This window comes from Cetorhinus maximus, chromosome 1 (genome assembly GCF_964194155.1).
Source record: "Cetorhinus maximus chromosome 1, sCetMax3.hap1.1, whole genome shotgun sequence".
Taxonomy (NCBI): Eukaryota; Metazoa; Chordata; class Chondrichthyes; order Lamniformes; family Cetorhinidae; genus Cetorhinus; species Cetorhinus maximus.
In genome coordinates this window covers 179,709,547-179,734,563 of record NC_135879.1, presented here as the reverse complement: position 1 = coordinate 179,734,563, position 25,017 = coordinate 179,709,547, and the positions used below count along the sequence as shown (strand labels likewise).

The 25,017-nt window shown below is 40.6% G+C and overlaps 1 protein-coding gene across 1 annotated transcript in view; it reads left to right on the top strand.

Annotated features, from left to right (window-relative positions):
- epg5 (ectopic P-granules autophagy protein 5 homolog (C. elegans)) overlaps positions 1 to 22,309 on the top strand; it is a 193,279-nt gene extending 170,970 nt beyond the window's left edge. The window contains exons 39-44 of the mRNA XM_078550485.1: positions 2,254 to 2,398; positions 3,458 to 3,700; positions 9,898 to 10,117; positions 13,181 to 13,396; positions 16,436 to 16,550; positions 18,167 to 22,309. Coding sequence (XP_078406611.1) covers positions 2,254 to 2,398; positions 3,458 to 3,700; positions 9,898 to 10,117; positions 13,181 to 13,396; positions 16,436 to 16,550; positions 18,167 to 18,349 — 1,122 coding nt within the window. The 3' untranslated portion in view covers positions 18,350 to 22,309. The remainder of the gene's footprint in view (positions 1 to 2,253; positions 2,399 to 3,457; positions 3,701 to 9,897; positions 10,118 to 13,180; positions 13,397 to 16,435; positions 16,551 to 18,166) is intronic.
- Positions 22,310 to 25,017: the final 2,708 nt, after the last annotated feature.

The following is a 25,017-nucleotide window of genomic DNA, read 5'->3' as shown; positions in this document are numbered from 1 at the left end:
CTTACAGGCGGCAAGCCTCGGACTTATACACCCAAAACTCTTTTCTGTATATACCTAGCCTTCCCTTTGAATGCACATTCTCATTGTATCATCAGGCCCTTTGAACTCCACCTCTTCTAGCAATGAAACCCCTTTCATAGTACCAATTTTATTAGTAATATAAACATATTGCTTGGTGTCTCCTAGCTAGGTGCAAGATTTCACCCCCAGTCTTTGAATGGTTTATTCAACAAAATGCAAATGTACCCTGTTCCTTACTGTTAACATCTCAAAACTACAATACATCAAAGCACCCAGACTAGCTGGCTTTAATTCAGTTAAGACACACACACTCACGCCCAGAGTCTCAGACCCTACTATATGTCCAATTTAAAATAATTTCCAATAACATTATACATGTTAGTATCTTCATGACACTGTATGGCCTTGACAAATGTGAAGGAATCCTTCACCATGTATCTGGAAGACTTACTCAAAACTGGTTGTAACAATTTGCCCAACCATTTGGCCAATTCATTGACGTACTCATAGAAAAATCTGCCAGGGGATTCTCTATCATGGTCTACCACAAGCCTACCTTCGCTGATCAATATACGTGTTGGGGTTCTTACAGTGCTGCATGCTTTAAAATTGGTCTTATCGGCAACCTTGTGAATAGGGCTCGAGCCATTTGCTCACCATGCAAGCTTTATGCTGAAATAGGGCACATCAAAGGCATCCTGCGGGATAATAGCTACACCTGATTTTGCACTGTATATCACACAAGCTCATGAACAGGCCTAAGGCCATCACCTTTGGTCCTGAAAAGTGCCCAGTCTATCTCAGATTACCCTGGAGGGGCAAGGTATCCCAAAAATAACATGTGAAGCTAGCCGTTTCAGACTGTTACTATGCCTTAGCAACACGAGTGGTATTCGCCGCTAACAGGATGCTGCCGTCAAGCCAAAAAGATGCTCTGCCTATCATCCAAATGAGTAATGTGGCATATGAATTTTGGTGCGAGTCTGATGCTAGGTATGTAGGCTGTATGTCCCAAAGACTGGCAGATCATATCGAACAGCATGCCCCAGCCGCTTTTCACAACGGGCAAGGTACAGATTGTACCCAACTGGCCTATATTTGCAAAACACAAAACACAATGTCCAACATTAAATGTGATTCTGCTATTGGACAACATTTGCTAAATAACCTTCAATGTACTAAGAATTAGGCTGACAACCAATTTAAGATTGTCAGTCGGGCTCGCAGTGTGGTGCATTTGCTACATGTATTAATACACAGGGACCTGTTCTTTGCAGACAGAAAGAACATGTACACACATTACGCCTGTTTCAGCTAAATAACATAAGTGACAGCCATTCGCTGACTCATTCCTCAGGGCAATGCTTTGACCAATCAGGGTCAAGCTGCCTGGTTTAAATTCCAACAATGCTTGGCAGTTTACTGTCGGTCACCATCACTGGTGCATTCTCCATGGCAATGCCTCGACCAATCAGAGACCACTTGTCCTGATGAGTGCAAGACAAAAAACTTTTACATGTCTCTGTAAGTATATATGTATATATATATTTATAAATAAAAATATTTGTTTGGTCAGGATGACTTATATTGAATTTACATGAATGCTTTTCTAATTCATGTCTTCCAGTGCATCATACACCACCATGTTGCCTTTAAACAATATTCCCTGACTAATGCATCTCCGTGCGAGTATTTCAAATCGGCTTGTATGTTGATTCAGTAATACTTTGTGTGTGACATTAAAGCAGCTCTGAAATTAGACCCACCTGCATCACAATGTGAAGTGTGATTATTGCAAACTCGTTATAAATGCTGGAAAACAAAACTAATGAAATTGAGGCTAAATGATGGCTGCCACTTGCTTTGCCCTAAAATCCTTGCTGGTATAGATGCTGAGAGTTTCTGAATCCACTATTGCAGAATATCCTCAGATTCTGAAGCAAGATTCTACAATTGATGCATGCATGAGAAGAAACATTGAGCGTCTGGCTCAACTGTAAGGGCAGAGAGGGGAGGAAAAATCAGATTGATTTATTTAGAAATCATGATTTTGATATCTGTGCACTGATTACTGTCTTCTATTCATCTGGTTTGGACAATATATCGGAAATTGCTAAATATTCTGTGTTCACATAACAAAAGCAGAGTTGTATCTGTGAGGAAATTGTTTTTATTTTAACCTCACATTGCTGAATACTTCAGTTGCTAATGCTGTATATATGGTTTCTTTAGGATGCTACACATAAGTGCCAGGCATATGTCCATCAAGTTGTCCATTGCCTCATCACTTTGGATCAGAATGCTCAGATAGTCCATGCTCAACTAGAACATGAAATGATAACACTACTGGATGATATTGTTATCTTTAACCCACCAGGTCAGTGCAGTCTGAAAACTACCTAGGGGATGTTTATGTCAGTGGAAATCCGGTTTCTGATTTAGTCAATGCAACTTCTATATATTTGAGTTCTAGCTTTTGTGTGTTATTCATTACATCATGTGCTGTCTGGTGTGCTTTTCATCATGTTTTAACAGCTTGAAAACAAGTACACTTGATCATATATTTGTGGAAAATGTAGAAAGAGTAGGACATCTGCATTACCAAAGCACCTCCAGGTGAATGAAACAAGAACAACATAGAGATGAGATGCCCAACCACTGATGAATCAAAGATAGGGAAAGACTAGTTGAACCATTCTGACATGTTACTGCCTACACCTGTCATTCTCTCCTCCTGCCCCGCCCCATTAATTAAGGCAAAACTGTTAAATCCCTCTAAGATTGCCAGAGACAGTCAAGTAAGCTACATGAGACTGCAATTACTTGTGCCGTTATTTACAGATAACCTTTGATAACTTCAGACGTCCTTCACTCTTCACAGAAATAATTACCTTGGGTGTTGGACCCACTTTGTGGATGCGGAAAAACTTCCATAGATGCACGCTCATGCACAGGCACGCGCACAATTTTATTTGAACTAGGAAGGAAGGAAATAGAAATGGAGTAGGCCATTCAGCTCCCTAGGTCTGATACATCATTCAGTCAGGTCATTCTTTTTAGGGATTCATTCACAGGATGAGGCACCACTGGAAAGGCCAGCATTCATCGCCCATCCTTAATTGTTCTCGATCTACACCTCACCTTAATCTACCTGGCATTGACACATATCTTTTGATATCTTTACATAACAATAAATCTATGAATTTATATACAATAAATCTATCAATCTCAGTCTTAAAATTTTCAATTGATCCAACAACTACAGACTTTTAGAGGAAAAAGTTCCAGATGTTTGCAATTCAAAGATACTTTCAACAATCACAGTAAAATGCATCGGAGGTAAGTTAGTAATTGCCCTATTGTATATTTAGTTAAACTGATGATTCATCAGTAAATTTTTCATGAATAGTATTTTTCTTCCATATCCCTCCCTCAGATGTGGACAGTCAAATGCGTCACATGGCAATAGCCAGCCTTTTTATGGAAGTACTGATGATGCTGAATAACACTAGTGTTACATCAGCAGAATCACTGCGAGTGAGTTTGCGGTCTTGGATCGAGACTAAGGTGCGCTACAATCTCTCATTACCACTACTGACTGCAACTTGTCAAAGTCTGGCATCTGTTAGACACATGGCAGAAACGACTGAAGGGTGCATCATGGCTTATTTCAAGGATGGTAAGCAATATGTGTATGTTTGAGGAGCTGATTTCATTTTCTTCACCTTTTACCTAGCTAGATGACCCTGTAACATTCCAAGAATTTTTTTTATATTTGACCTGGAAGGTTAAGTTCACAAAGAGTCCCAGCAAGATGTAAGCTGTCTAGGATGTTTAAGACAAACTGGTTGAAACAACAGAAAAATAAGCTGTCTCAAAATTGTGTATTCTTGTATCTCAGATCAGCAAGAGACAATTGGATGTCTTCCAACATATACTATGGAAGTTCACACCTTGCACATTAGAACGGTTTTCATTCAGTGGTGCTGAACAAATGCCTGAGGACATAGCTAAACAGACCATGTACTTGCCATGGCTGCTACACCAAGGCAGAAGTTTTCATTTAAGATGGTAGCTTTGATTAGACTTGACTATTGCAGTGCGCTCCTAGCATCCATCTTCTATAAACACAAGGTCATTCAAAACTGCCCGCGTCTTAACTCTCATCAAGTCTTATTCAACCATTTACCTGTGCACACTGACCTGCATTTGGCTCCCAGTGAAGCAGTGGCGCTATTTAAAATTTGTCATCCTTATTTTCAAATTCCTCCACGGCCTCACCCGCCCCTGCCTCTGTCGCTTCCTCAAACCTACAACGCTCTGAGATCTTTGCACTCCAATTCTGGCCTCCTCAGCATCCCTGATTTTAATTGCTGCACTGTTCATGACCTAGCCTTCAGCTGTCTAGGTCATAAGCTCTGGAATTCCCTCCCTAAACCTTCTCGCCTCTACCTCTCTTGCCTCCTTTAAGATGTTACTTAAAACCTTTTTGGCTTTTGGTCATCTGCCCCAATATCTCTACTCCTGTGTGAATACTCCTGTGAAGCACCTTGGAATGTTTCACTGCATTAAAGGTACTATATAAATACAAGCTATCATTGTTGTTTGGCAGCATAGTGAGTCAATTCTCAACAAGGAGAAAGGAATTAGAGATCAGTCTGCCTCTTTTTGCTCTCTGATAAAAGGAGTTTTTTTGCCAGTTTGGAATCTGGCAGTCAGAATGAGATATTAATGTCATGCTTTCTAAGATTAGTGTCAGTCAATTCATAAGTGACCTGTGTAATTGAGATAGAAAACAAGTATTATTCCATGTGTCACAATGTACCTTCAGAGTTTTAACAAGGACAAATTTTCAGTGTAATATGTAAATTAGGTTAATTTTTGCAATAAATGTGAGTTTTATTTCTTATAAATGGTAATTATTGTCATAATGAAAAAAATTTATCATTAAGACAGGGAATAATATTTTTGCTGAGTTTACACACATCTTGTGTTCATGATTCTATGCTTGTGTATCTAAGTAAAATAAGTTGGAACAGAGGCCGCAAAATGCTGTTACAAAATGGCCAAAACTAATTTGAGCAGTGCAATAGATTTCCACAAAATATTCCATACACCCATCCCTTTTCTTCATTGCCAGAGCCATATTGCAAGCTTCACTGGAAATAAAGCTCCCTTGTCATTAAATCCAAGGCATGCAGATTGAAAGGATATGGTGAATAACTGGGTTTGCCATCCACCACCAGATCTGACTTAAAACACTATAGGGTCCTGCTCTCGTCTGCAAAAGCTGCTCACTATTCCAGGATCTTCCGGAATTCAAAGATAACCCCTGGCTTCTTTTCTCTACTACAAACCATCTTCTTAAACCCCTCTCCCCTATACCCTCCACCCTTGTCTCCAACGATAAGAACAAGAGCTCATGGCATTTTGTCACCTAAGATTGAGACCAGCCAAAGCTGTCCCTTCCACTAGCCCACTTGGCCAAACTTCCTGTAATGCTCACTCCTTCCCTAGCCCTGAACTCGCATCTTTCTCAAGTTTCTCCCATAACTCCCCTCATGCCCTCCGTGAGCTCATCTGGTCCATGAAACCCACCACCTTGTACCATCCATCCTTTTACCACTAAGCCGCTAATCGCCCACCTTCCCCTCCTGGTCCCTATGTTAACTGATAAAACGGTTCTCTCTCTTCAGGTGTTGTCCCTCTCTCCTTTAAATCTGCTACCCCTCTCCTCAAAAAATCTACCCTTGACCACTGTCCTTACAAACTAACCTCCCATCTCCAACTTCCCTTTCCTCTCCAAAGCCCTTCAGCAGTTTGTTACCTTCCAAATAAATGCCAGTCTTTCCTGGAACTCTGTTTGAACCCCTCCAATCAGGTTTCCACCCTGCCACAGTATCAAAATATCCTATGTGACTGTGATTGTGTGAATACGAACATACAATTAGGAGCAGGAGTAGGCCACTCGGTCCCTCGAGCTTGCTCTACCATTCAATAAGATTATGGCTGATCTGATTGTAACCTCAAATCCACATTCCCAGCTACTCCCCGATAACCTTTTACCCCCTTGCTTATCAAAAATCTATCTACCTCTACCTTAAAAATATTCATTGACCCTGTTTTCACCACTTTTGAGGAAGAGAGTTCCAAAGACTCATGACCCCCGAGAGAAGAAATTTCTCCTCATCTCTGTCTTAAATGGGCGACCCCTTATTTTTAAACAGTGACCCCTAGTTCTAGATTCTCCCACAAGAGGAAACATCCTTTCCACATCCACCCTGTCAAGACCTCTCAGGATCTTGTATGTTCCAATCAAGTCACCTCTTACTCTTCTGATCTCCAGCAAATACAAGCCTAGCCTGACCACCCTTTCTTCAAGGCAACCTGCCCATTCCAGGTATTAGTCCCTTCGCTGAACTGCTTCCAACACATTTACATCCTTCCTTAAATATAATATACACAGTACTGTAGGAGTGGTCTCACCAATGCCCTGTATAACTGAAGCATTGTATATCCCTTTGCAGCCACCTTATGTCCTCTTCAGAACTTACTTTCGTAGTTATCTTTGTGCCATCAGCAAACTTTCCCTCCTCATCCTTCTCAACCTGTCTGAACCTTCGACGTGGCTGATCCTCCACCAACGCATCTCCACTCTCGTCCAGCTAGGTGGTGCTGCTGTCATATGGTTCTATTCTTATCTATCTAACTGTAGCCAGAGAATTACTCGCAATAGTTTCTCTTTCTGCTCCTGCACCCTTACCTCTGGCATTCCCCCAAAGATCTATTCTTGGCCCCCGTCTTATTTCTCATCTACATGCTGCCGCTCTGCGACATCAACCAAAAGTACAGCATTAGTTCCCACATGTAAGGATAGCATCAAACTTAAGGAAAAAGCATATAACTGTGCAAAGATGTGTGGCAGGACAGATGATTGGTCAGAATATAAAGAACGGCAGAGCATGACTAAAATATTAATCCGGAGTAAGAAATTAGAGCATGAGAGGAAGCTAGCTAGAAATGTAAAAACAGATAGCAAGAGCTTCTACAGGTATTTAAAAAAGGAAAATAGTAAGTAAAGTGAGTGTATGTCCTCTAGAGAGTGAGAATGGGGAGTTAATAGAAGGTAATAAGAAAATGGCGGATGAAATGAACAAATATTTTGCTTCTAGTAATGGATCCGTTGGTGCTAATTTTCCAAAATGCCCTAGATTCTGGAAAAGTTCCATCAGACTAGAGGCAGACAACAGGAAACTATAGGCCAGATGGCTTGATGTCTGTCGTGGGGAAAGTGTTAGAATCGATCATTAAGGAGGTTATAGCTGGACACTTGGAGAAATTCAAAGTAATCAGGAAGAGTTAGCATGGTTTTGTGAAAGGGAAATCATGTTTGACCAATTTATTGGAGTTCTTTGAAGGAGCAACATGTGCTTTGGATAAAGAGGATCCTGTAGACGCGCTGTACTTGGATTTCCAGAAGGCATTTGATAAGGTGCCATATCAAAGGTAATTGTGAAAAATAAAAGCTCATGGTGTGGGGGTACCATATTAGCATGGATAGAAGATTGGCTGGCTGGCAGAAAACAGAGAGTATGTATAAATGAGTATTTTTCTGATTAGCGGGATGTGATAAGTAGTGTACTACAGAGGTCTGTGCTGGGGCCTCAACTTTTTACAATTTATATCAATGACTTAGATGAGGGGAGTGAAGGCATGATGGCTAAATTTGTAGATGACACAAAGGTTGGTAAAAAAATACGTTGTGAAGAGGACATAATGAGGATGCAGACAGATATAGATAGGTTGAGTGAGTGCGCAAAAGTCTGGCAGATGGAGTATAATGTGGGAAAATGTGAAGTGGTTCACTTTGGCAGGAAGAATAAAAAAGCAGAGTATTACTTAAACGGAGAACAGCTGCAGAATTCTGAGTTGCAGAGGGATCTAGGTGTTCTAGTGCATGAGTCACAAAAAGTTAGTATGCAGGTACAGTAAGTAATTAAGAAGACTAATGGAATGCTATCCTTTATTACAAGAGGAATTGAACATAAAAGTAAGGATGTTATGTTTCAGTTATACAGAGACCACATCTTGAATATTTTAGGCAATTTTGGTCTCCCTATTTAAGGAAAGATGTAAATGTATTGGAGGCGCTTCAGAGGAAGTTTACTAGATTGCTACCTGGAATGAGCGGTTTGTCTTATGAGGAAAGGTTAGACTGGATTTGTTTCCATCGGAGTTTAGAAGAATGAGGGGTGACTCATTTGAAGTATATTAGATCCTGAAATGTATTGATGAGGTGGACGTAGAGAGGATGTTTCCTCTTGTGGATGAGTCCAGAAGTAGGGGGACACTGTTTTCAAAAAATTAGGGTGCTCCCTTTTAGGACAGATGAGAATTTTTTTTCTCTGAGGGTTGTGCGACTTTGGAATTCTCTGCCTCAGAATGTGGTGGAGGTTGGGTCATTGAATATTTTTAAGGCGGAGGTAGATAGATTCTTGTTATGCAAGGGAATCAAAGGTTATCGGGGGCAGATGGAAATGTGGAATTCGAAACACAAACAGATCAGCCATGATCTTAATAAATGGTGGAGCAGGCTCAAGAGGCCGATTGGCCTACTTCTGCTCCTATTTCATATATTCAAATATACGTACGCTGCCAACACCCAGCTCTACCTCACCACCCCCTTTCTCGACTCCTCCACTGTTGCTAAATTATCAGACCGCTTATCTGACATTCAGTGCTGGATGAACAGAAATTTCTTCCGATTAAATATTGAGAAGAAAAATATTGTTTTAATTCCCTACTCCTTCCCTAGCTATCAACTCCATCCCTCTCCCTGACAACAATCTGAGATTAAGCCAGTCTGTTCACAACCTCGGTGTCACATTTGACCTCCAAAATGAGTTTCCGACCTCGTATTCGCACCATCATTAAGACCACCAATTTTTACCACTGCAACATTGCCCCATGTCAGCTCATCTGCTGCTGAAAGCCTCATTCAAGCCATCATTATCTCTAGACTATTCCAACTCACTCCTGATTTGTTTCCCACATTTTACCCTTTGTAATCTTGAGATCGTTCAAAACTCTGCTGCCTGCGTCATAACTCGCATCAAGTCCAGTTCCCCTATCATCCCTGTGCTCAATGACCTACATTGGTTCCCGGTCACATAACATCTTGACTTTAAAATTCTCACCCTTGTTTACAAATCTCTCAATGGCCTCGCCTCTCCCTATCTCTGTTATCTCCTCCAGCCCCACAACCCTCCGAGATATCCTTACGCTATTTCTGGCCTCTTGTGCATCTCCAATTTTAATCGCTCCTCCATTGGTGACTGCGTCTTTTGTTGTCTAGGCCCCACAGTCAGGAATACACACCCTACACCTCTCCACCTTTCTCACTTTCTTACTTTAAGACACCCCTTAGAACCTACCTCTTTGACCAAGTTTTTGGTCACCTGTCCTAATATGGCTTGATGCCATACTTTGTTTTATAATGCTTCTGTAAAGCACCTTGGGACATTTTATTACATTAAAGGCACTATATAAATATATTATTGTTGTTTGCACAATTGCTTAATATTTCACCTAGAAGTATTTTCTGCATGACTATAAGTTGACCCCATTTATCCATGACACTACATCTACAATTCCATATAAATTGGTAAAATGTTAATTGGTCACAGAATTATTAGGTTTAATACTGAGCAATATTAATATTGTGCATTCTTTTAATATGTCTCGACCTTTAATTTAAAACTTTTACGGTACAAAATAATTCTGCCCAAGAAACTTATATAACACATTGCCATGATGATTTGTGATGAAACAGATTTTTAATTTTTAGTAACTAAGATGTGCATTTTTCAAATCTAGGAGCATGCCTTGATCAATATTTTGGATGGGGACCAATTTTAGTATCTCTTCAAGTTCCGGAGCTAACTGCAGAAGAATTTCTAAAAGAGTGCTTGGACTTGGGAAGTTACTTGACACTTTATGTGTACATTCTTCAGCGTTTGAACATGGAGCAGACTCTGTCCAATGAAATGAAAATGTTAGTTCTACTTAACAAATGGATAGAGCAAGTCTTTCCCAGGTAATATTGATTAAGTGAGAATAACTTTAGGGAGCTATATAAATTAAATAATTCTGAAAGAATTTTTGTAGATTTTTCTTATAAATAGTAATGGAAATATCAGACTGATGAGACAGTGTTGTTTAATGTGCAAGGAACTTCAAATCTGGAGCCACAATTGTGTCAGAAAAAAATCCAAATACTTGTTTTATTTTAATAGAATAAGTGTACAACAATAAAGAAAGATAAACAATTTAAAATGATATAGGGCTTTATCCAGTCTCTCTGAAAAGTCTTAAAGCACTTCGCAGCATTGAATTAAGACCATAAGACGTAGGATCAGAAGTAGGCCATTCGGCCCATCAAGTCTGCTCTGCTATTCAATGAGATCATGGCTGACCTGATAATCCTCAACTCCACTTTCCTGCCTTTTCCCCATAACATTTGATTCCCATACTGATTAAAAATCTGTCTATCTCAGCCTTGAATATACTTAACGATGAAGCCTCTAAAGCCCTCTGCGGTAAAAAAATTCCACAGATTCACTACCCTCTCAGAAGAAATTCCTCCCCATCTCTGTCTTAAATGGCCGATCCCTCAATCTGAGATTATGCCTTCTGGTCCTAGACTCTCCCACAAGGGGAAACAACCTCTCAGCATCTACCCTAAGAATCTTATATGTTCCAATAAGGTTGCCTCTCATTCTTCTAAGTTCCAATGAGTACACGCCCAACCTACTCAACCTCTCCTCGTAAGAAAATCCCTCCATACCCGGGATCAACCTAGCGAACCTTTTCTGGACTGCCTCCAAAGCCAGTATACCTTTCCTTAGATAAGGGGACCAAAACTGTTCACAGTATTCTAGGTGTGATCTAACTAGCACCTTCTATAGTTTTAGCAAGACTTCCCTATTTTGGTACTCCATTCCCTTTGAAATAAAGGCCAACATTCCATTTGCTTGCTGAACTTGTACGTTAGCTTTTTGGGATTCACGCACGAGGATTCCTAAATCCCTCTGTGCTGCACCTTTCTGCAGTCTTTCTCCATTTAAATAATATTCAGCTCCTCTTCTTTCTGCCACATTTTCCCACATTATATTCCATCTGCCAAGTTTTTTACCCACTCATTTAACCTCTGTAGACTCTTTGTGTCATCCTCACCACTTGCCTTCCCACCCATTTTTGTGTCATCCGCAAACTTGACAATGGTACGTTCACTTCCCTCATCTAAGTCATTAATATATATTGTAAATAATTTTGGCCCCAGCACTGATCCCTGTGGCACTCCACTAGTTACAGGTTGCCATCCTGAAAATGCTCCCCTTATCCCAACTCTCTGTCTCTCATAGTCAGCCAATCTTCTATCCATGCTAATATACAACCCCCAACACCATGGGCTCCTATCTTATTAAGTAGCCTTATGTGTGGTACCTTATTGAACGCGTTTTGGAAATACAAATATATGGATGAAAGAAATTCGAAGTTATTCAATGAGTTTTTACATAATCAAATATGATAGACCATTTGCGCAATAACATTGCACAAATAGCGATTAAATTGATTTTTTTTGGCAGCACTAGAGAAATGTAGGCCAGGGCATTAGGACAATTCTTTCAGCTGTGCCAAGGGACCTGTTAAAGAGGTGCACTAGTGATATCAGTGCTACAATTTAATTGGCTAAGATTTTTAATAGTACCTCCAAAAGTAACATTTTGTGGGGGTGGGAAGTGTTGCAAAGGGAAGGAAGATTCTTTAAGCATCGACCGGTTTATTGTTCAGGTATGGTCTGGCTGCAGGTACCAGTAAGTGTCAACAGTATTTCCGCTCTTGATGCTGAAAAGTGCACAGAGATTTTCAGGATAGTTCTTGGCTTTTCAATCTTCCAGTTCGTGTCATTTGAATGTTTAAAAAACTGTCCTTTGGGGTCTGTTATAAGCTTTTTTTTATACTCATCCATGGGATGTGAGTGTCGCTGGCTAGGGCCAGCATTTATTGCCCATCCCTAATTGCCCTTGAGAAGGTGGTGGTTAGCTGCCTTCTTGAACCGCAGCAGTCCATGTGATGTAAGTACACCCACAGTGCTGTTAGAGAGGGAGTTCCAGGATTTTGACCCAGTGACAGTGAAGGAAGTCAGGATGGTGAGTGGCTTGGAGGGGAATTTCCAGTTGGTGATGTTCCCATCTGTCCGCTGCCCTTGCCCTTCTAGGTGGTAGTGGTCGTGGATTTGGATGGTGCCATCTAAGGAGGCTTGTTATTCCCACTTGTTATATACTTGTTATTCCCACTGTCAAATGGCTAATAGAGTAGAAACCAAAGAAAAGTGCTGAAGGAGAGATTTTAAAGTTAGAACAGGAACACAAGAAATAGGAGCAGGAATAGACTACAGCCCATCGAGCCTGCTCCACCATTCAATACGATCATGGTTGATCTTGGGCTTGAACTCCATTTTCCGACCCATTCCCCATATCCCTTAATTCCCTGAGACCAAAAATCTGTCTATCCCAGCCTTAAATGTATTCAACAATGAAGCATCCACAACCCTCTGGGGTAGAGAATTCCAGAGATTCACAACTCTGAGTGAAGAATTTCTCCTCATTCCCCCCTAAATGATCAGCCCCTTATCTTGTTTTAGATACGCAGCCAGCAGAAACAATCTCTCAACATCTACCCTATCAAGCCCCTTCAGAATCATGTAAGTTGCAATAAGATCGCCTCTCATACTTCTGAACTCCAGGGAATATAAGCCCAATTTACTCAACCTCTCATGGGACAACCCCCTCTTTCCAGGGACTAACTTAGTAAATCTTCGCTGTACTGCCTCCAATGCAAGTATATCCTTTCTCAAATGTGTAGATCAAAATTGGACACAGTATTCCAGATGTGGTCTAACCAAAACTGTGCAATTTTAGCAATTGGCGGGGTTCATTGTGAGCTGTAAACACAGAAGTTGGCAGCTAGATCAACAGGGGTTTCCAAGAATTTGCCATTTCAGACTTTAGGAATTGTGACTATTAATCTAGTAGATATTCATGTGAGATTTTTCTTTCTGCTGAAAGTGAACATTGCTAATTTGTTTATCAAACAGCAACACAAATGATGAGGCTAAGCTGTTCCTATGGTGGCACAAAATATTGCAGTTAACGTTAATCCAACTTGAGCAGAACGATATAACTGCATTGGATTTTTTAATGAGGATACTAAATGCATTTCAAATGAAACAATGTCAACTGGCAGAGGAGAAACTATCGTCTGGAATTCTGGGAGCTATTGGTCTTGGAAGGAAATCTCCCCTCTCCAACAGGTGGGGAATTTTGTGTGAAGTCTAGCAAAAATAAATATTTTGCAGTGTGATCTTGCCTTCCTCCCTGTTTTCAACAACTAATTTATAAATTAATATGATTCCTTCAGAATTTGAAAGATCACAACATCAGTCTTAATTTCTCATTTTCAGAAATGTATTTCTTTATACTTAACTCCGATATAAGACATAGGCCAGGATTTTTTGCTGAGCAGGCGGGTGCACGCCCAACCCACTCGAGCGTAAAATGACGTGCAATGACGTCAGGCGAGCATCCCGATGTCATCACGCACTCGCGTGATTTTTCGGCCGGCGGGCACACGTGTGCGAGAGTTGGCAGAGCGTCGCCGCCAATTAAAAGACCTGTTAAGGCCATTTCAATCCAATTGATTTAGATTTTTTGCTGCCTGTCCACCCTTACAGTTGGCGGTCAGGCGGTTTTTTGGGAAACCTCATCCATGGGCGGTATGAAGTTTCGATCCGTCATTAAAAAATTTTTTTTTTATATTTCATCCGAAATTCTAACATGTCCCTGCTCATGTGACAGAGTCTACATGAGGGGACATGTTTTTTTAACACCTTAAAATTCTTTATTTTTTATTTTGAAAATTGTTCATCTCTTTTCCAGTGCACAACCACATACAAGCGCGATGTTCGCGCTCACCCTCCTCCCCACCAAACAGTTGAGCGCTGCAGCACACAATTCACACTGGGCGGGCCTTAATTGGCTGCCATCATGAAATTGCAGTTGGCTTCCTAACCGCCCAAGCCCGCCCAACGAGGGAAAAATCCTCCCCATAGATATTTTGGCAAGCTGTGTTCAAAATCAGAAATGTTATTAAAATACATATTTCATCAAAATTTTCTAATGCCCAGTGCACTAAATACTAAGAGCTTTTTAATGGGTTTCAGCTAGAAGCAGCAGCATATATAAATCTGACCGCTTCTGCATAAATATGTTTTTTAAGATTGCTTACCTAAATAAATAAGATTTCAAAATTGTCTATTTTATATCACAGGTTTATAGAATTCATAATACCTATGAAAGACTTTGTAAGTTGCATGAAAATAATGGTTGATTAGGATTGTATATTACAATGTAGTTTGAGAATCACAGGGTTCAGATGAGTTTGTAAACCACTGAGGCAACAGTTACACAGTTTCATGATATAACTCAAGACCACACTTCGTATTTTCAATCTTATGCATTTTCAATCCCACACTTGTCATTTTCTGGTCTTAATGGAGGTGGCTGGCATCTCCCACTCCACAGTTAGTTAAAATAGGAGGGATTGCAATGATTCTTTGTTTGAACATGATGTGGGGTCTGCAAACAAATATATATCTAGATAATGCTGGAAATACTCATCAGGAGGGTGACAAACATATAGGTTATTGCTGAAAAAAGAGACATTCTATCGAAGCTTTCCACCTTGCACTCATCAGGACAGCTTGCAAGAAATACAAATAGTAAAGGGAACAACAATTTATACTGCATGAGAAGAGGATGCTGACTGGCTGGCAAAAATGCTCTAACTGGTAAAGGCAAGTGGTCTCTAGTAGAGGCATTGCCATGGAGAATGCAGCAGGGAACAGTTAACTGCCAAGCTTTTGTTCAAATTCAAACCAGACAGGTTAAGGCATTGTCATGGGAAATTAACCAGGGAATGGCTGTTCCCCAAGCTTTTGTTTAGTTGAAAAAGGCGCAATCCGTGGACGTGTTCCTTTTGTTTGCAAAGGACAGGGTGCTATGTGTGAATATGTGTGGCTTCTAGCATGCATAAGTGAGCCACACTACAAGTCCTACTGATCATCTTAAATTGGTTTTCAGTGTAATTCTTAGCACAATCAGGATTGTTTAGCGAGCGTTGTCCAATCGTGGAATCACATCTAATGTTGGACACTGTTTTGACTTTTACAAGCACGGGTTGGTTGGGTACGGGTCAGTGCTTTGCCTGTTGCAGTCAGCCAAAGGGACGTACTGTTTGATACGATCCACCAGTTGTTGGGATGTACTGCCTACATACCTGGCATCACACTCGTATTGAAATTCATATGTCATATTACTCATTTTTGTAATAGGCAGAACGTCTTTTTGGCTTGATGATAGTATCCTATTTGTAGAGAATACCACTCATGTTACTACTGCATAGTAACAGCGTGCAATGGTTACCTTCCCTTGCTCAAATTTTTCAGACACCTTACCCTTCCAGGGTGATCTGAGGTAGACTGGACATTTTTCAGGACCGAAGGTGAAGGCCTTAGGCCCATTCATTGAGTTTGCGTGATATACAGCGTGAAATGATCTGATCAGGGTAGCCGTTACCCTACAGGATGGCTTTAATGTGCTCTGTTTCAGCATCAAGCTTGCACAGTGAGCAAATGGCTCGGGCACTATATAGGTTGCCGATGAGGCCAATCTTATATATTCGCACACAGGGCCCTGTCCATTGCAGACACGAAAAGTATGTCCATTCATAACGCCTTTTCAGCTAAATGATAGCTTGGGAGGCAGTCATTCCTTGGTTCATTCCATATGATAATGCCTTGACCAATCAAAGTCGACCTGCCTGATTTGAACTTGAACAGAAGTTTGGCAGTTAACTGTTTCCTGCTGCATTCTCGATGGCAATGCCTCTACCAATCAGATTCCACTTGCCAACCAATCAGCAGTCTCTTCTCAGGCAGTATAAATTGTTGTTCCCTTTACTATTGGTATTTCTTGCAAGCTGTCCTGATGAGTGCAAGACAAAAAGTTTCGATAGCGTGTCTCTTTTTCAGCAATATAAGTTATATAGAAAGGTCAACAACCTGAAATGTTAGCTCAATTTCTCTCCTCAGCAATGCTGCCTGACCTGATTATTTCCAACATTTTCTGTTTTATTTCAGATTTCCAGCATCTGCAGTGTTTTGCTTTCACATATGTTTCTCTACACATTCACTTCCTTGAAATTGAGATTTTCAGCCTTTCCTGTGCAACTGACTTCAGTCCCTCATGTCATGCCGGTTGGTATTCATATTTCCGATTGTTTGTCTCTATAGATTTCGAGTGGTGGCACGAAGCATGTCAACGTTCCTGTTGGTTCAGCTTCCTGCAGAGAACCGCATTCGAATAAAGCCTGGCACAGAACTGCAGTTATCTCCCAAAGCACAGCAGGTATTTAGAACTTACACAATGAGTTCAATACTGGATTTTTTTTTTCAGAAGTTAATTACAGCTAAGGAAGACCATTCATCTCATCAGAATTCACCCCTCAAGAAGCACTCTACATTATCTTCCACCACCACACTGTAGCATCTGATCTAAACCTGTCATATCTTGTACACCTCTTATCAAATCTCCCTTGCTCCAAGGAGAGCAACCCCAGCTTCTCCAAACCTAACCTTGTAGCTAAAATCTGTCATCCCTGGAACCATTCTGGTAAATCTCCTCTGCACTCTCTCAAGGACCCTCACATTCTTCCTAATGTGTGGTGACCAGAATTAGCTGATCGTACAAGGGGACACAGATTTAAACTTTTGGATAAGAGATACAGGGGAACATGAGGAAGAGCTTTTTTATGCAGGGAGTGGTAATGATCTGGAACTCGCTGCGTATGAGGGTGATGGAATTTAAGACGATCAGTAATTTCAAAAGGAAATTAGATGGGCATTTGAGGGAAATAAATTGGCATGGGCTGGTGGGATAGAATGGGCAAAAAGAGCTGTCTGGATTGCTTATCCCATGACATACTGATTTTCTAGCCTCCTGCAGAATAGTATAATGCAAAGGAAATAGAAAAGACTTGCACTTATATGGTACCTTTGAAAAAATGGAAATTTTCACAGGAAAGGGTTGAAGGGTTTTCAAAAACAGGTTCTTAAAATTCTGAAGGAAGATTATTTCTGCTGACTGGAGAATAGTAATGAGGAAGCACCATTTCAGGGTTTAGAATGGGATAGGTGGAAGGAATGTTTCAATTCTGCAGTATTATTAGACCATAGGTTTCCACCACAGGTGACTATTGAGGCAGAGATATTTAAAATGGAACTAGGAAAGTATAAAAGAAGAAGAGGAAAAAAGAAAAAGAGTTGGATTTATATAGTGCTCTCACAACCTCACTTCATCTCAAATGAAGTACTTTTGGAGTTTAGTCATTGTTTTAATGTAGGAAACAGCAGCAAATTTACACACATTAATGAGATAAATGACCATATCATCTAATTTTAGAAATTTGGGCTGAGGGATGAATATTAGCCAGAACACTGGGAAGAACTTCCCTGTTCTTCAAAATAGTGCCAGATTTTTAACATCCACCTGAGAGGGCAGATAGGACTTCGGTTTAACGTGTCATAAAAAGACGGCATCTGAAAGTGCAGCACTCCCTCCATGCTGCACTGACATTGTCAGCGTGGATTGTGTACTCAAGTCTCGAGTGAGACTTGAACACAGAGCTATCTGGCTCGGGTGAGAATGCCACCACTGAACCACAGGTGACACCTGTTCCAACTATAGTATTCCCACAGATTTCTACAAGCAAAAGATTTTATTTGAGTTCCAGATTGAATGCATCAACCATTGAAGGCATTTTTATTTTTCATGTACCCCAATCACCAGTTCAATATTTTTAACACCAAACATATTCACTGGCTCATCCTAAAATCAGAATGCTATCAGCTTTTACTTTACCTATCTATAATTACCATACAATGGGCAATAATTCCCTGTTGTGAAATACATTATTCTGTACTTTTAAAATAATGCAAAATAAAATAACATATTTTGTATTTCAGGCCCTGAATGGACTTGAATCAATGTCTTTGAGCAAGCAGTATGCAGACTATCAAGAAGAGATTTCACAGGCTACTATGTTTATCAAGAATCCAAACTATTGTCTTTTGGATGGCAACAAGCTAATAGCTGTTCTTATTAGTTTCCTTTATCCTGACACACATTATCTAGACATTATCCGCTAAATATTTTTCCCTAGCAGAATCTGAGGATAGGAAGTCTATTGTTCTCATTGAATACTGCAAGAAAAATTGAGACAGTATCTCCAGTGAAAGAATTTTAACTAAATTACTACACCCATTAATGAACCAGTTATCAGGTAACCATTAGTTTATTTTGGATTATGACATAATCCGAGCTGTTTATAAAAATGCTTTAAAAAATGAACAGAAATGCCTTTGTTAAAGGACCTCAGTCTACTGTTTGCTAGCTCACAATTCTGTATTTTTGTACAGTGATCTGATATGTAATACCAGTTTGAGTTGCAAAAATATGTACAGTAATCAAGTGCATTGTTGATAAAGCACATTCTACATCCTAGATCATCAGTTTTGAGGTTGATCAATTAAATAAGTAGCCCTTTAAACCACTTTCCTTTTTGAAGACATTTTCAAGTAATAGACTACCTAATGATTTTGCTCACGAGTATTCAAGCTCCCTCTCCATTACTATTACTTATCAAACAAATATAACACTATCATCCTTAGAACAAATATTTACACAATTACGTAGGTACTACAACAACGTAAAACGTTCATCCCAACAGTCTGTGTTGGTGTTTATCCTGTGCACAAGTAGCAGTCCTAATCCCATGTGCCTGCTCTGTTCCCATATGCCATTATCCAACTTTCCTTCAACCAACAACAACTTACATTTATATAGTACCCTTAATGTAGTAAAATGTCTCAAGGTGCTTCACAGGAGTGTCATCAAACAGAATTTGACACCAAGCCCTAAAACATATTTGTTTTGATGACTAAAAGCTTGGTCAAAGAGTTAGGTTTTAAGGAGGATCTTAAAGGGAGATAGAGCTGGAGAGGGTTAGAGAGGGAAATCTTGAGCTTAGGTTCTCGGCAGCTGAATACACAGCTGTCAGTGTTGGAGCAATTAAAATCCTCAATGGACAAGAAGCTGGAATTTGAGAAGTACAGATAGATATCTGGGAGGCTTTTAGGACTCAAGGTGGTTACAGAAGTAGGGAGAGGTGAGACTGAGTTTTAAACAAGGATAAAAAATTTTAAAATCATGGTGTGGCACAATCGGGAGCTGATATAGGCCAGTGGTGCACTGGCAAGAGCCAAATCAGCACAAAGGATGATGGTTGTAGTTATTGGAGGCCAGTCATTTCAGCTGCAGGAATTACTCAGGGCAGTGCCCTAGACCTAACTATCTTCAACAGCCTCATCAATGATCTTCCCTCCATCATAAGTTCAGAAGTGGGCATGTTCGCTGATGAGTGCGCAGTTCTGTTTGCAACATAGTGGATAATAAAGCCCACATTCAGTAAGATCTGGATGACATTCAGACTTGGGTTAATAAGTGGCAAGTAACCTTTGTGCTAGGTAATGACCAGCTCCAACAAGAAAGCATCTAACTACCTCCCCATGACACTCAATGGCTGCTGAATCCTCCCCTTGATATTAAGTACCTTTGCTGAATCCCTCACTATCAATACCCTGGTGGTCTCCATTGACTACCATTGACTTTTGCTGGACTAGCCACATGGTTGCAACAGCAGTCAGAAATTTGGTGTTCTGTGGCAAGTAACTCATCTCCTGACTTCCCATCTACAAGGCACAAATCAGGAGTGTGACGGAATGCTCCCCACTTGTCTGGATGAGTGCAATTCCAACAACACTAGGAGCTCATCATCCAAGATAAAGCAAACCATTTGATTGGTACCAAATCCACTATGTTAAACATTAACTCCCTCCACAACTGGTGCACCATTGGCTGTATTATGCATCATCTACAAGATCCACTGTAGCAACTCACCAAGGCTTTTTCGACAGCAGTTTCAAAACCCATGACATCAACCAGCTATAACAAAAGGATAGCAAGCCATTGGAACACCACGACCTGAATGTTTCCATCCAAGTCACATACCATCCTGACTTTGAAATATATCACTGTTCGTTCATCGCTGGATCAAAATTCTGGAACTCCCTGCTTCCCAATGGGGAGGCAGTGGCATAGTGGTATTGTCACTGGGCTGGTAATTCAGAGACCCAGGGTTGAATCTCACCATGGCAGAGTAAAACTCTGGAATTAAGAAGTCTAATGTTCACGATATCTGTTTCACATACTAATTCTGCTTGCGTATTCCACAGCCTTGCGACCCTCTGTATAAAGAAACAAAATTTCTATTCTGTTTTTAATCTTACAATTATTCTTACATCCTTGTCCCAGACCCTTGAACCACTAGAAACAGAGTTTCTATGTATTCTGTCCCATCCCTAATTTTAAATGCCTCTATTAAACATCCTGTGATTTGTCAAAGGCAAGTATTATGATTGAAGGAAAGTCATTTTTTCTGCAGGGAACAATCAATTTACATTTTATTATATATTTATAATTCAGCAAATAAACTGCACAGAAGGACCTTGTTGCTGTTGGCAATTAAGCAGTCTTAATTTAGTAGGTGACCTACTTCTGGCACTTAGTTTCTTCCCTACTGATGCATCGGGATCTAAAGTATTGGAACAGGTAAACCTGTCAATTTTTGTTGTCCTCAACAATTATACACCATGTGATTATTTCAGTTACTTCAAGTGGAATTCTGTGGTTAAGTACCATTAGTCTTGAAATAATGCTGTAGAAATATCAACATGAATATTTAATACATTCACATGGAATTTTTGTCTCTGCTGTTTTGAGATTTGAAATCATTTATTTTAAACTGGCCTTCTTTAAAATAGCACCTTGAAATCAACAAAGTATCAACTGCCATGGAGGACCTTCGTGTCAGTGCCTTTACATTTCATACATAAGCACGTGATGCAAATAAATTAACATTGTAATGTAATTTTAATTTTCATAAATGTTTAATTTTACATTAGCCAACTGATGCTGTTGAGGTTATTTGACAAAACAAGTTGTGACATAGTAGGTGCCATATAATTTCCAAATTCATAATGGTATCATCTATATTACACTAATAAAATTGAAGACTTTCATTGTTACATAAATAATGTGCAGTGGCAAACAGTGGACTCACCTGGCATATTCAGCAGGGAAAATTATCTAAAGATAGCTGAACAATACCTTTTTCCCTGTTTAAATGGTAGAACAGTTCAAGTAATTAATGAGTCAAATTATTGAAAGCACATCTTGGATGCCATTAGTGATGGAACAAGAAATAGGAAACAAGATTTATTGCTCATAATTACACTAAATATCTCAGCTAGAAGCAGAATAAGTTTAACCATTGTTACAGGAACCAGATGTTAATGCAGCTCCAGAACCTACAACATTCCCCAGTTTTGATGTCAAACCAATTAATGTAGACAAATATTTTATGTCACCAACATATGTTTAAAATATCTAATTCTAGCTAAATAACATTTGCTATTTTTGTTTAAATGGCAGAACTGTTCAAGTGGTTTTATTAATGTATGACTCAAGTTATTGAAAGCACATCTTGGATGCTTCTATTTGTGATGCTGTGCACTTTATAGGAGTGAATAAAATTGAAGTTCAACTGAGATCAGTGGTACCTTGCAGAATGTGATGGATTTCTCGTACTCTTTCTTCAGATATTCAACTTCATAGTCAAGTTTTTGACATTGGTATTAATTTAATGGAAGTATATCACTGGGCTGGTGTTTGAAGTGTGTCAAATAATCTTCAATAATACTTGAAACATGCAATATAGTGCATCTAAACTGGCTCTTGCTATAAAAGAGTATTTTCAGTTCTTATGAAATTGAAAGTATATATGTATTTGATATTTATAAGCTCTACATTGACAGAAAACAGTTTATCAAGTGCAATTTTATCTTTGAGCAGTGTTCTCCCTTGAAGAGGTTTTGCTGTATATAAGCTGCATTGTGGTCTTTTACTCCTTTGTGTCCTTAAACTCAAAATCATAATTGTTAATTTACGCTATGAAGGTACAAATAAAATAAAGATATTTCCTTTCTAAATGTACTGATGCATTTCAATTTCCTATCAATGTCCAATGTGTTTCAACGTGCATTTGAGAAGTATAAATGATAAAATTTAGTTTGGTAAAATTACTTTATAGAATACAATGGGCGGAATTTCCATTCTGAAGACAGAGTCCGATGGAACATGCACAATCTCCCTCTTTTCAGTTAATTAATTATGCATCCTCGAGGAGCTCGACGAATCTCATGTCAGGAACGGGGAGGAAGTTGCCTGCCCTGCCATAACCTCATGGGATCTAAGGTCCTGGCACCATATTTAAAGGGCACCCGGACAGACATTCACTCATTGCAGGCCAGAGAGCAGATGCCTCAATTTAATGTCTCATCTAAAAGATGAGGCTTTCAACATTGCAGCACTGTACTCAGCCCAGATTTTATGCTTTAAGTCTCTGGAGTGAGACTTGAACCCACAACCTTCTGATTCAGGTGAAATGTGTTCCCGCTGTGGCTGAAACCTGAAACATTATAGAACTCCAGTTGAAGAGGAACTATGGTCAGCTGTTATGCTGTGAATTCTTGGACCTTATAGTCTTTCCTACGAGGTCTTGTGGTGCACCAGGTGGCGTCTCCACCTCTGAACCAGAAGCTCTGGGTTCAAGTCCCACTCCAGGACTCAATGGCCAAGGAAGATGCGTTCATAATGTGGCTTATTAACCTGTAAATCCTGCCAATATACGCCAATGGCAGGCAGTAAGAATGGGAGAGATTCCTGGTTACCCAAGTGATGGAAAGAAAATTGGAGTCTCTACCATCACTGTTAATTGCTCTGGACTAAAACATGCATGTTGCCACAGCAACTCACTCCTTGGGCTAGCTCATTTGGCTGGACGGCTGTATGGATCAGATTAGTGCCAACAGCGTGGGGTTTGACCCCCCCTTCCAGTTGGGGTGGATTTGGGACCTGCCTCCTTGCCCTACCTGTGGTTGAGGTTGTGGGCACTGTGGGTCATACCTGCCTTTGGGCAGAGGACTGAAAAAGATGGTCTTTCCTTCTTTCGGATGCCAATACAAGAACTCCAACACAATTAAGAAGTTCTGTTTGAATTATTTTGCAAGTTCCCCCTGTGTCTGCATGAGTTTCCATGGGGTGCACTAGTTTCCTCCCACCATGTGCTGGTTAGGTGGATTGGCTACAGTAAATTGTCACCCAGTGTGTGTGAATATGTGTGTGTGTGAGGGTATGCCCTGTGATGGACTGGCATCCCGTCCTGGGTATACCCTACCTAATGCCCATTCATCGCACGATTCCTAGCCTCTAACCTGCTCTTCTAACCACAGTATTTATATGGCTCGTCCAGTTTAGTTTCTGGTCAATGGTAACCCCCAGGATTTTGATAGTGGGGGATTCAGTGATGGTAATGCCACTGAACATCAAGAGGCAATGGTTGGATTCTCTCCTGTTGGAGATGGTCATTGCCTGATATTTGTGTGGCGCGAATGTTACTTGCCACTTGTCAGCCCAAGCCTGGATATTGTCCAGGTCTTGCTGCATTTGGACATGGACTGCTTCAGTATCTGAGGAGTCGCAAACGGTGCTGAACATGGTGCAATCATCACCAAACATCCCCGCTTCTGACCTTATGATGGAAGGTCATTGATGAAGCAGCTGAAGATGGTTGAGCCGAGGACACTACCCTGAGAAACTCCTACACTGATGTCCTGGAGCTGAGATGACTGACCTCCAACAATCACAACCATCTTCCTTTGTGCTAGGTATGACTCCAACCAGCAGAGAGTTGTCCTCCGATTCCCATTGACTCCAGTTTTGCTAGGGCTCCTTGATGCCACACTTGGCCAAATGCTGCCCTGATGTCAAAGGCAGTCACTCTCACCTCACCTCGGGATTTCAGCTCTTTAGTCCATGTTTGAACCAAGGCTGTAATAAGGTCAGGAGCTGAGTCGCCCTGGCAGAACCCAAATTGGGTGTCAGTGAGCAGGTTATTGCTAAGCAAGTGCCGCTTGATAGCACTGTTGATGACCCCTTCCATTACTCTACTGATGATCGCGAGTATACTGATGGGGCAGTAATTGACTGGGTTGGATTTGTCCTGCTTTTTGTGTACAGGATATACCTGGGCAATTTTCCATATAGCCAGGTAGATGCCAGTGTTGTAGCTGCACTGGAACAGTTTGGCTAGGGGCGCGGAAAGTTCTGGAGCACAAGTCTTCAGTACTATTGCCAGAGTGCTGTCAGGGCCCATAGCCTTTGCAGTATCCAGTGCATTCAGCCATTTCTTGATATCACGTGGAGTGAATCAAAATTGCCTGAAGACTGACATCTGTGATGCTGGGGACCTCCGGAAGAGGCCACGATGGATCACACTCAGCACGTCTGGTTGAAGATTGTAGCAAATGCTGCAACCTTATCTTTTTCAATGATGTGCTGGGCTCCTCCATCATTGAGGATGGGGATATTTGTGGAGCCTCCTCCTCCAGTGAGTTGTTTAATTGTCCACACCATTCACGACTGAATGTGGCAGGATTGCAGAGCTTAGATCTGATCCGTTGGTTGTGGGATCGCTTAGCCCTGTCTATCACTTCCTGCTTATGCTGTTTGGCATGCAAGTAGTCCTGTGTTATAGCTTCACCAGGTTAACACCTCATTTTTAGGTGTGCCTGGTGTTGCTCCTGGCATGCCCTCCTGCGCTCTTCATTGAATCAGGGTTGATCCCCTGGCTTGATGG